The following is a 12,901-nucleotide window of genomic DNA, read 5'->3' as shown; positions in this document are numbered from 1 at the left end:
CGTTGGTGTCAAAAGCGCCAATCCAGTCCCACCACCGTTGAGCAAACTATATATTTTCAGGAGATTCGGGGTTTTCTTTGGACTTCCTTGACTGTTGAAACAGAGTTGCCAAGATGGAATGAACGTTTTGATGCCGTTAACGTTGGACACAACGATCGTTTTGAGGGCTGCTCAGTACTGGGGTGGGGTGTAATCACTGGCATTGGTGGAACACCTTAACACGTTATTCACGGACATATAGCTGGGCACTACTACCGTAACAACACCATGGACGTACACGTTGTGGCATCTGCGCGCCGACATGGTCGTCGCGCAGAACACCAGAGCGCACAGGTCTCATGTTGTTACTGAGTACCTCCAACAGGAGAACATAACCACCTCACCGTGGCCAGCACTCAGTCCAGCCTTGTCACTCATCGAATATGTATGGGATATTCTTGGACGACGCGTACGTCACCGTCAACAACCACTGACAACTCTCTACCAGCTCGGAGCTGTTCCACAGAATGTATGGAATAGAATGAACCAAGTTGACACTGGACGTTTGATTAGGTGTACATGCATCGTCGCATCCGTGATTGTCCTGAGAACAGAGGCGGATTTCACGTTATATTAGTGAGTTTGACGTTTAATGATAAATGGCCCTGTGGACAGTATGGCGCTTTGGGCAATCATCTGACAAAATCATCATCTGACATTTAAAGTCTAATGCAAATCTCAGTCACACTCCTTGTTACACTGTTTATTCCATTAAAGATATACAATATGAATAGTTGTGAACCTTTTTATTGAATAGCTGTTCAATATAAAAACGTCTTATCCATAAAAGTATAAAATGTTTAAGAAGGTAAAATCCCAATAACTATCGTTTTCTCGTGAAACTGTGAAAGTAAAATGTAAATTTGGCTTGACAGATAAAACGTGTACCTCGCAAAGGTCAGCTGGGTTAAGATTCGATATACCTAAGACACAGCTACATAATCTGGATACTGTCCAGTGATCATCTCAGACACCTGCAATAATTCATGGCGGTTTGCCAATGGTCGAATCTGGTCTGGAGAGACCATTGCCAATACGATGACACCCAATGAACCTGGACAGGAGACCGTCCAAGCCAAAGTAACCTATGGTCATATCCTGCTGGAACATATTCCAAAAGGGCGATGTAGCCTGTTACTTCTGATAACACTTCTGTACGTTTCGAGGTGTAATGGCAACTGTAATTAGTAACACTATAGGTAGAACTCCGTGGCGGAAAGCCACCATGCTGATGTAGACTTCAAGCATGCTTACTGACGGAAGGGGTTTGTGACAATGATCAAAGAACGCCTCAACGTATGTCTAATTACATAGCGCATTGGATGAATACGTTCCAGGAAGTATAATAGCAATGGTCAGGCCGCTACAAATAGCTTGCAAAATTGCTCATGCGGCTAAATGAGGTTGGAATCAGTTCTAGATTATATATGCCTTGCGTGAATCTGGTCCATCTCAAACGGAGTTGAATACTCGCTCACTGTCTCTCGCTGTCTTTCTCTCTGTAATCAGTCTCTCAAATAGCCTCCACCTCTTCTCCCTTCTTTATCTGCACTTTCCCTTTTCTTCTGACATATATTTGCCATCACTAACAATGTTGATAAATAATCTTTAGGTCGCGCGAGATTATTAATGCGTTCTTTCTGCACCAGCAATTTCGCATGTTTCTGTCTCTGTAGGGAAATAACCATCACTACTTTAAAGAACGAGCCTGCATTTTATTGATCACTGATGGCTTTTTTTACATCTGCCGGCAGGATTTGTTAAAGGAAAAATATAAATCTTTCCATGCAAACCTATGCATTTTATCCGAGCTTTCTTCATACAAAGACCGAGCTTGCTTCAGTGTACTGAGTTGAGGTATTGTATTTGATGGTAGGCACAGTGGTTGTAAGGTACTGCGTTTGATGGCAGCACTCAGTGTCCTAGTGGGTACAGTGGTTGTAAGGTACTGCGTTTGATGACAGCACTCAGTGTCCTAGTGGATACAGTGGTTGTCAGATACTGCATAGTTATGTTGGGTGGATTGGATGGTTTGTTTTAGGCCGCACTCAGCAATATTCAAGCTATATGTCGGTTGTTTGTAAATAATCGAGTCCTGACCAGACAATACAGTGATCAACAGCATGAGCATCGGTCAACGCAACTGGGACACGATGACATGTGTCAACCACGTCAGCGAGCCTGACCACCCGATCCCGTTAGTCGCCTTTTACGTCAGGAATGGGTTGCTGAAGACTAATTGTAACCCGGATCTTCATGACAGAGATGGAGTATAGTGTTTGATCTTGGCATGATTTGGGTGATTAATTGTGGAGGTGAATGAGTAGCATCATTTTATTGTGACAGAAATATCGTAACAGGTATGATTATGACAGGGTGTCAAAAATGCGATTGTGAATGGATTATTTTAAGTCAGAACATTTGAATGGTGGAATGTGTGTGAACGTAAAGGTCTCAATCTCTATTAAGCCGGTATGGAAAGCTTGTTGACGGTTCGGGATACTTGATTATGTAGATGGAGATGGCGTGTGAGAGACAGGGATGCTCAGAATGGTTGATTGTTGCATGGTTGGAGCAGAATACTAGATTGTGACAGAGGTAGGTGGAATATGGGAGACAGGGATGGGTAGAATATTTGATTGTTACAGGGTTGGAGTGCAATACTTGATTTGCGACAGAGATACGGATATTGTGTCGAATGTTGTGATGAGGAAACAGGAGAATGGTTAATTGCGACAGTGAACGGGGATAAATAGATTGTTTGATTTTGACAATGAGGGTTTAGATTGATTGTGAAGGGGGAAGCGTCAGAGAATGTTTGATTGTGACGAGAACTGCTAGGAATATTCGATTGTGACAGTGATGGTCTGAATCTTTATTGCTATGGGGATGGGGCAGAATGTTGGAATGTGACATATACACATGAGCATGATGTTCTCTAGTCCGAACTTGGCATCCAAGACATTCCCAAAGATGTTTGATCGTGTTTGATTGTATGTTTGATCAGGGCCCCGTGGTAACGTTTCGATGGCGTTGTTCTGCAAATCGGCGATGACGGCTCGCGTAGGGTGAGGTCTTGCGTTCAATGTCACTGACAGGGAGTGACATGCAGTGATTGTGATGGGTATGTGGAGGTATGTTTGATTGTGGCAGGCATTGGGTAAATTGTTTTTTGTGATAGAGAATGGGTGAAATGTTTGTTTGTGGTAGGAATGAGGTAGAACGTTTAATTGTGAAAGATATTGGTCAGAATGTTTATGACAGGGACTGATCGAATGTATAATTGAAATAGGGATTGGTTTAAATATTTGACAGAGATGTGGGACTGAATAGATTGGGATGTTTGTGGTACGGCTGTGTTAGCTGGAATATTATTCACTGGATGGGTGGAATGTTTCTATGGGGAATTCAGTAGGTATAATATTTACATGAGGCACTGAATGGATTGAATGTTTGTAAGGGTCGGGATATCGTAGTGAGATAGGATTGTTTGAAACGTTTATTGTAGGAATTTGAATTCGGTTTGATTGTTTGTAGGGAAGATTGACTGGGTAGCTATAATTGTTGGATTGTGGGAATTGCATCCTAAGGTGAAGGGGTTCTGTTTCTGATGTTTGTGGCGGGGGTTTCATGTGTTGGTCTGATGTGTTACTGATCGGTAGAACGTCTGTTGCAGGGATTTGAGGAGTTGACTTGGTGCTAGTATCATGAGCTTTGGGTCGTTTTCTTGAGCCAAGGATTGATGTGAGTTAACATGCTTGTTGCAAACATTTGGTGGGTAGTGGGGTTTGTAGCAGGGGTTGTTTGTGGGAGGGATCGAGTAGTTAGTCGTGTTTGTGGCAAAGATTGTTTGGGTAGCGTTGTTTGGGGGAGGGATTGAGTGGATTGTTGTATTTGTAGCATGGGTTGTTTGGGTAGCGTTGTTTGTGGGAGGAGTTGTGTAAAAGTTTGTGTTTATGGCAATGGTTGTTTGGGTAGCGTTGTTTTGGGAGGGATTGAGTGGATTGTTGTATTTGTGGCAAAAGTTGGTTTGGGTAGCGTTGTTTGTGGGAAGGGAGGTATGAGCTGTGGTGTTTAGGAGGAGTTGAGTGGGTGCCGTTCTTCACAGGAGGGATTGAGTGAATAGTTTTATTTGTGACAAGGGTTGGTTGGGTAATGGTGTTCGTGGGAAGGATCGAGCAGTTAGTTGTGTTTGTGTTAAGGTTAGGGTTGCTTGGATAGCGTTGTTTGTGGGAGTGATTGTGTAAATATCTGTTGGAGGGTCTGAGTGTATTGTTGTATTTGTGGCAAGGTTGTTTGAATAGCGTTGTTTGTGGGAGTGATTGTGTAAATATCTGTGGGAGGGTCTGAGTGTATTGTTGTATTTGTGGCAAGGGTTGCTTGGATAGCGTTGTTTGTGGGAGTGATTGTGTAAATATCTGTGGGAGGGTCTGAGTGTATTATTGTATTTGTGGCAAGGGTTGTTTGAATAGCGTTGTTTGTGGGAGTGATTGTGTAAATATCTGTGTGAGGGTCTGAGTGTATTGTTGTATTTGTGGCAAGGGTTGTTTGAATAGCGTTGTTTGTGGGAGTGATTGTGTAAATATCTGTGGGAGGGTCTGAGTGTATTGTTGTATTTGTGGCAAGGGTTGCTTGGATAGCGTTGTTTGTGGGAGTGATTGTGTAAATATCTGGTGATGGTGTTTATGGCCGGAGTTGAATGAGCTTGGGAGGGGTTGTATAGGTAGTGGTGTTTGTGGTAACGGTTTAGTGGGTAGTGGTGTTTGTTGCAGGGATTGAATCCGTAGCAGTACAAAATTATTGCAGTCAGTAATGCCGCTGAAGCAACCGACACCAGTCAAAACAGTCCAACGGAGGTCAAACAAGACCAGACTTCAATAAACGAACTCCGTCGAGATTTATTCATCTGGTTAAACCCTTTGATACGTATCTGGACGAAAATGACAACAATAAACTATGAATGAAAAGAACAACTGTTACAGCTTGAGACAACCATATCATCAATAGATGCATTATCCTATTACAACGGACATACTAGACACACAGGCAATTGTTTCATATACTTTGAGACGTCTGGAAGCCATATAGTGGGCGGAAGGTATCATCAAACGCTATTCCACTTTGACAGAATAAGGATCTTGGCTGATGGATGCCGATCGTGTTACGTACATGTTTAATTATTCATTGCTATTTCTATGTTTTATTAAGGCATGTAAATTACATTATATACATGTTGTGGTGTTTTTTGTTATAATGTGATCACATTAACAGAGATGTGTGAATTAAAGGATGTTTTAATACGTTTAAACGAACCGTTGAACGATATTGATAGAAAGCCGTTGCACTTTTTGTTGTGCTTAAAATGTATAGTTACGTCAGAGATAATTATGCACTGTATTCATAAAAGTAAATTTCAAAAAAGTATAATTATTGTTGTTAAGAGGTTGATTTTACTATCTGGGAATTAACAATATTATGAAATGTCTTCGTGAGTGATGATATCAAGGAAAGTCGTTCATTGTATAAAGTCACGGAAGATGAAACAGATAATTTTTTCATTATTGTTCATTCACCATTTAATATGAAGATTTAAAAACTCCTAGGTAGTGTACACTATAGTCTGTTTGCGGTGAAAACGTACCGATGAATTTCACTTTAAACAAAAAAGTAAATCAAATAAAGTGAAATTAAGATTGCGAATCCTCATACTTTTACCTTGCTAATTGAAAATTTAAATCTCAGAATTTTATTCAACTTGGAATGAAAGTTGTTTAACAAACGATCATAGTTTCAACTCGGTATTATTGGTTTGTATTACAAGGGGGTATGCGCATAGAATGAAACACCGAGATCAAGTAGGGTTGGTCTAAGTTAACGCTCATCACCGTACCGCACGTGCATTTGTTTCACTGTTCCAACTACTGCGCTTACCCCCTCGTAATACAAACCAATATAAGCGATTTGAAACTATGATCGTTTGTTAAACAAATTTCTTCATAAGTTGAATAAAAATCTAAGATTTAAATGTTCAATTGGCAAGGTAGAATTATGAGGATTCGCAATCTTAATTTCACTTTATTTGATTTACATTTTTGTTTAAAGTGCATTTCACCGGTACGTTTTAACTGCAAACTGACTATATATGCAAGTCAAACAACAGTGTGCTGGTGATGGATGATTCGAGTTTACAGACTATAGTCCGTTGGCTTAAAGGCGGACCGATGAATTGCAATCTAACTCGAAAACTATTAAACATAGACTGGACAAAATAAGTTAGGGATATTGGTATTTTTATGATTGATATTTTATCAGTGTGTCAATGAATAAATAGATCATTATTCATAATTTCATAACTTACGTATATCCCTATCTATTTTTGTCCAGTATATAATACTCAATGAAACTCTGATCATAATCAAAACATCAGACACACTCTGTGAAATTTTGGCAGAATTTATGTCCTAAAAATGAAAAAGTTGTTTAACAAACTGTCATTAAAATATTTACACAGTTCACCATTTGTTACGAGGGAGGAGTGCAAAGGGAGGAACAGCCAGGTGTACGCGAAACACGTGCACAAGTGCCGACAAAGTTATTGATTCATTGACCTGTGCTGTGCCGTCTCCATCCTTTCTCGCACACCTGCCTGTATCTTTCATTGGGTATTGTATGTTTATTACTTTTCGAGTTAGATTGCAATTCATCGGTCCACTTCTGAGCCAAACGGACTATAGTTCTTGTGTATGCTTTATTTTGCGGTTGTGTGGAAAATCAGATAGGTTGAAGTGTTTACATAGATCCTTTCAACATCGACACAACTGTTTTTATTTGTAATTGAAAATACTGATCTACTAATCATGTTGGGAAAATATTCGTATGGCCTCTTAAACATTAACATACATGAATTATCATTGTTCTGTGGATTGTGGGTCAGTTGGTTTTGAAACAAATTGACTATCTGACTGGTTAGTGGGTTTATTGAAGCCAACCAACAGCTGTTTGAGAAATATTTGATGTTGGAGTGAAGGTTGTTTTAGCCAAAATCAGCTACATATGGGTTGTCTTTGGCCTGCATAACGGGATCAGGTGGTCAGGTTCGCTGATGTGGTTGACACATGTCATCGTATCCCAATTGCGTTGACCGATGCTCATGCTCAATCACTGGATTGTCTGGTCCAGACTCGATTGTTTTACAGATCGCCGTGATATAGCTGGAATATTGCTGTGTGCGGCGTAAAACCTCACTCACTCACTCACTCACTCACTCACTCACTCACTCACTCACTCACTCACTCACTCACTCACTCACTCACTCACTCACTCACTCACTCACTCACTCACTCACTCACTCACTCACTCACTACTCACTCACTCACTCACTCACTCACTCACTCTTTGGCTTGTAGCGTGTTGGCACATCAGTGACTGGCAACATACCAAGGGATCCACATCTGTGGAGCATGGTGACACGAAACTGGTTAGATAACACATTGTAACCATCCTCATCGTCATTTACCTTACGACAGCTCTCATAGTGGTGTGGGGCGGTGGGGTAGCCTAGTGGTTAAAGCGTTGGCTCGTCACGCCGAAGACCCGGGTTCGATTCCCCACATGGGCACAATGTGTTAAGCCCATTTCTGGTGTCCCCCGCCGTGATATTGCTGGAATATTGCTAAAAGCGGCGTAAAACTAAACTCAGTCAGTCAGTCAGTCTCATAGTGGTGTCATCCGAATCAAGGTAGCGAATGTATGAGGCCAAAGTATTTATGTCTTACACCCTGTTTACGGTGGAGAACAGGTCTTTGATCCTGTATGAGCTGCTTAAAGTACTGTCGGAAATGAAAAAAACTGTTTTTTCGCATTTATATCAACAATTTATGTATTTAATATTTGAAAATGTGAAATATCTCTTAAATTAAGTTCGGCCTAACTACAGTCTCAGTGGTAGTGAGATAGGAAACGTAATAAAAGGACTTTACTGAGGAGAAATAAGTGCAGAAATGAGCAATGCCAATTGAACATTTAAATCTCAGAATTTTATTCAACTGATGATAAAAGTTGTTTAACAAACGAACATAGTTTCAAATCGCTATTGTTGGTTTGTATTACAAGGGGGTAAGCCCAGTAGTTCAAACAAAGTAATACAAACCAATAATAGTGATTTGAATCTATGATCGTTTGATAAACAACTTTTATCCAAAGTTGAATAAATTTCTGAGATTTATATGTTCATTTGGCAAGGTAAAATTATGAGGATTCGCAATCTTAATTTCACTTTATTTGATTAACTTTTTGTGTAAAGTGAAATTCATCGGTACGTTTTCACTGCAAACAGACTATAGTACCTATTAGAGCAATGCAGAAAAGTGACATTTACCAATAAGTGGATAACAATGATAGCAGCAGCAGCAACTGCAGGACAAACTACATCGAGGTCCTCCATATGATCTATGCTTGTTTTACATTGTAGATTCACGCCTGATCTATACCCATCTTCCGCGCATGAAGGCCTAATTAGTTTGCGTATATCTAGCTGTGTTAAAAATATATCATGTGCACATACAGGTCCTCCAAATAATGAGTCAACATACATTTAATAGTTTACTCACGAACATCAATATGATGTCAAACCTGCACATTGTTGTTTGTGTTGTTTTGTTGTTAAGTGATTTGTCACCGTTGTTTTCAGTAGGTTATTTGAACCATTGTTACTGAGCTGAAATTCAATACAATCATTGATTACCGACAAGGGGGGAAAACATCGGGGATCATATTTTTCATACGATGCCCTAGGGCAAGATATTACTGGTGATATCATGGTGGCGTGACGTCATGAACAATGCTATGACGTCACGTTTCTTCTATGACGCTGCGTTTTACATGCGGCGACGGCGGGTTCCCAGCAGATTTGGGTTTATTTTTCTCAATTTGATGACTTCGGTAATAAATAGAACATTATATTCGTGTTCATATCATTCTATGTTTTTGACACTGGTGCCTAAATATTGGCATATTCCTCGCTCTCGCTTCGGAAATACCAACATTTAGGCACTCGTGTCGTAAACATAGTATGACATGGTCACTCATATAATATCCTCTATGTGATGGATACCACGTAACGTCCAACCCATGAAGCCGTGAAGATCCGGGTTAGAATTGATCTTCAGCAACTCATGTCTGTCGTAAGAGGCGACTAACGGGATCGGGTGGTCATGCTCGCTGACTTGGTTGACACATGTCATCGTATCCCAATTGCGTAGATTAATGCTCATACTGTAAATCACTGTATTGTCCGGTCAAGACTCGATAATTTACAGACCGCCCATATATAGCTGGAATATTGCTGAGTGCGGCATTAAACAACAACTCAAATCCAAACCAAACCAAACATGCTGGAGAGTTGAATAGTCATAGCACACTGAATATCTAATATGGTATTGTAGTGTGCATTATTATGATACCATCTTTGTGGTTTATTTCTTTCATTGTTAATATCTAGATGCCGGAAAACTTCAAAGCCTGAAGGCATTACACAAGGGAAGAAGTGAACGCAATGGGTTTTGTCTGTAATGTTTTCATCAAACATGTGGGATGAACTTTGTCAGCTCTGAAACTTTGTCACAAACCTTCAGATTAAATCACTGTTATTACTTTGATTTTGCAATTGAAAACATAATTTAGAGTTGATAAGAGTTCCCTCTCCCCATATATTAATAATTCTCAACTCCCACCCTCTCCAATTAAAAAAATTGAAGGGGTGACAACCATTATTGGCATGAGTTCAAATATATTAAAAACAATTGTTTAAGTGATTGCCGTCAGGATGGATTATCAGATTAGAACAAACACACTGTCAATAAATACATTGGTTACAATCAAATATTCTTTTAAATCAAGAGGAAAATGAGCAGGTAAATGAATCAATTCAGCAAATTAGTCATGATTGAATTCTAAGAAATCATCCATGAATCAGAGATTGTGTTTAGACAAATGATGTAATGGATCACCATTCAATTTTATCACCATATTTATTACTAATAGCTAATTATCTACGACAGCTACATAACTGTAAATGACAGCTTAGTTTGATCCCAATGAAAATACAGCAAAACCTTTCGATAAACGTAAAACGTCAGTTGTAAGTTTCCGATGATGTCAGATATGTGTGTTCATGAATCACTATGAAACAGTAATGACAAAGTTTGAGTGAGTGAGTTTAGTTTTACGCCGCACTCAGCAATATTCCAGCTTATGACGACGGTCTGTAAATAATAAGTCTGGACCAGACTCATTGACATCGAGTACGGGTACAGCAGTGAAATGTCATCAGCCGGCTGTTTCAGCTGTCTCCCATGGTAGCATCTGGAACTGCTTATTAGTGACGTCATTCCGACTTTACGTCACAATATGATTTGTATGACGTTTACAATGGTGAATATTTTGACAATTACAAGGTTAACATGGTATGTACACCTAGCAAATGACTCGTACAGCAGCCTTTATGCTTATGTTTTCACATATATACTTTATCTCAAAGAAATAACAATATATTGGTAATATCGCTGATAGCAGTCGCAAAACAATAGTTTGCTTTTTTCATTATGTATCAGTATTTAGTTCCTTTTCATAACAGCTTCACTTTCTCGATTGACTGAACATTCTTCTATCTATTACTGAAGTAACCATATCTAAAACTGAGATCCAGTGAGGCCTGTTTGCCGTCGAATAAGCTACTGTTTAAGCACGCACTAACAATTTGTTTTCAACAGGTGCCATGTCAGTTGGTCTAGCTACTGGAATACACTGGCGCCACCTCGTTGTTTATATCGGCACCAGACCCTATTATATCTTATTTTGGCATTATCAGAATTGAAACACGAAAAGTAGTGACCGATGGCATGAACATCTAACCAACGGATATGACGACAAACAGAAGCAAACACAACACGTCTGAGAATACGTCCACAAAAATCACGTCTTTCAACGCGCCCTTTATGCACCAAAGCCATTGAAGACAACTCTCCCAATCTCCTCATAAAGGCTGTAACGATTGATCGTTCTATCGATGATTTGTGATTGCCTATTTGTCGACAAAGTGGCAAGAGATCCATGACATTTGGTATTGATATGGACAATTTCGACAGATGAAAAACAATTAAAATCGTAAAATCATCACGCCTTATTAATACCTTGCAATTTATTCCAGTTAGAACATATTCACACGTTCGCATCTACACCTGATAAGAACTCCCTCCTTTAAGATGGCTAACCAGATCCCTATCAATCTTCTGAACCTCAGAACTGAAGACATCGCTATGAACTTGTCATCTTTGGGAAAATGTCCAGAATACTACCCCAATGCTGTCGCAATAGCGACGCAACTATCTAACGCAATCACACAGCGGTTGTCTTGCATCACTACTGCAACAGTTAAAATGTCAAACACAACTTCGAGCAACCCACCACTCACCAAATAGAACACTGGTGTGCATAAAAAAATGGTAGATTATTTCAAGCGTTTGTAATGTTTAAAAAAACCCAGCGAGTTCAAACATCGTTATTATCCAATCACAAATTTAATCTGCTCGTATGATAGTTATTTGTTCTGTGGAACAGTTCCTGCCCTGGAATCACCCACGGCTACGTGATATGAGACGGTTTTACCACTATGCTGCGACATTCGTGCAAGAGTTAATTTTACCTCTAAAACCGTACATGACAAGGAGAAACATTTACGATACAAAGACTACCTGGCGTGTGCCATATATAGCTATATGCGTCTATTGATGGAGTCGGCTATGGCCAGAAGCATGCCCAAGCTATACAATAAGTCATACAGTCTTGTCTTGGTAGTGTAACTCATTCGATCCGGATTGACAGGAAAGAACACTCACTAAATACCACCAGTTCACGCATTCATTGTAAACCTAACATTGCTTGGGGAAAGGGCAACAAACTTCTCTCCGATTTGGAAGTTCTCATTAAGAGCAGCGGACCGTGCACAGGCGACAGCGAGCTTGTGGCAGATCGTGGTCCTCTAGACATCGACTGGCTGTCCAACCGCTTGCATTAGCATCTGTTATTGGTGGCTTGCGGATAAAAAAGGCATCCCGTTCTATTGGGCAAATTATTGAAGGTGATCTGGTGACGGGAAGGGGTTGACAAACAACGCAAACATTTCTGCAACTTATCTTGATGGTTGATCGATTACTAGCTCACAAAGCCGCCATCAGCAAACGATACATAAAATATGGTTCTTCGATACTCGTAGGGATATGATATCTTGTGAAGAATCCACCTATAGCTGGCAGGCGTCTGAACCCCCCGCGCTGCCACATTGTAATTAAGCGTACCATTACTTTGTTGGGATCGATCACGCTGGTACATGCATTTTCATGGGTTCCCAAATTGAGTTCGGAAACTCTTGGCAGACGACTTTCTGTGTGGCCAGCAGACGACAGTGAGAAAGCGCGGGAAAGGGACTAATATTGATTGTTGGGCGTTGGCTACACGGACCTGACACTATGACTCCCAACCCAGGCTTGCCAATGGTGGATGGAACAACTAAAATAATTGAAAAACCAAAATCTGAACCTGAGCGGGAATCATGGGGGAAGAAGACCGAATTCCTACTTTCAGTCATTGGATTTGCAGTGGATCTTGGAAACGTCTGGAGGTTTCCTTATATATGCTACAAAAATGGAGGAGGTAAGAATATACGCACCCACCAACACATCCATGTCCGTTAAGTGTAAGCTTGATAGTTTCTGAAAAGTTAAGTTTCCCATTTCGACAAACTTTAACTAAACATAGAAAAATTCCCCACTTCCCCTTTCGCAGGTGATAGTGGTTTAAGGAGCTT

At 40.2% G+C, this 12,901-nt stretch overlaps 1 protein-coding gene across 1 annotated transcript in view; it reads left to right on the top strand.

The window, feature by feature from the left end:
• The first annotated feature begins 12,563 nt into the window (after nucleotides 1–12,563).
• LOC124278282 (sodium-dependent serotonin transporter-like) overlaps nucleotides 12,564–12,901 on the top strand; it is a 58,682-nt gene continuing 58,344 nt past the window's right edge. The window contains exon 1 of the mRNA XM_046714007.1: nucleotides 12,564–12,747. Coding sequence (XP_046569963.1) covers nucleotides 12,564–12,747 — 184 coding nt within the window. The remainder of the gene's footprint in view (nucleotides 12,748–12,901) is intronic.

The sequence above is a fragment of the Haliotis rubra genome, unplaced genomic scaffold, assembly GCF_003918875.1.
Source record: "Haliotis rubra isolate DU_JTF1 unplaced genomic scaffold, ASM391887v1 Scf234, whole genome shotgun sequence".
Taxonomy (NCBI): Eukaryota; Metazoa; Mollusca; class Gastropoda; order Lepetellida; family Haliotidae; genus Haliotis; species Haliotis rubra.
Note: the sequence above shows the minus strand (reverse complement) of the source record. Positions and strands in the feature narration are given on the sequence as shown.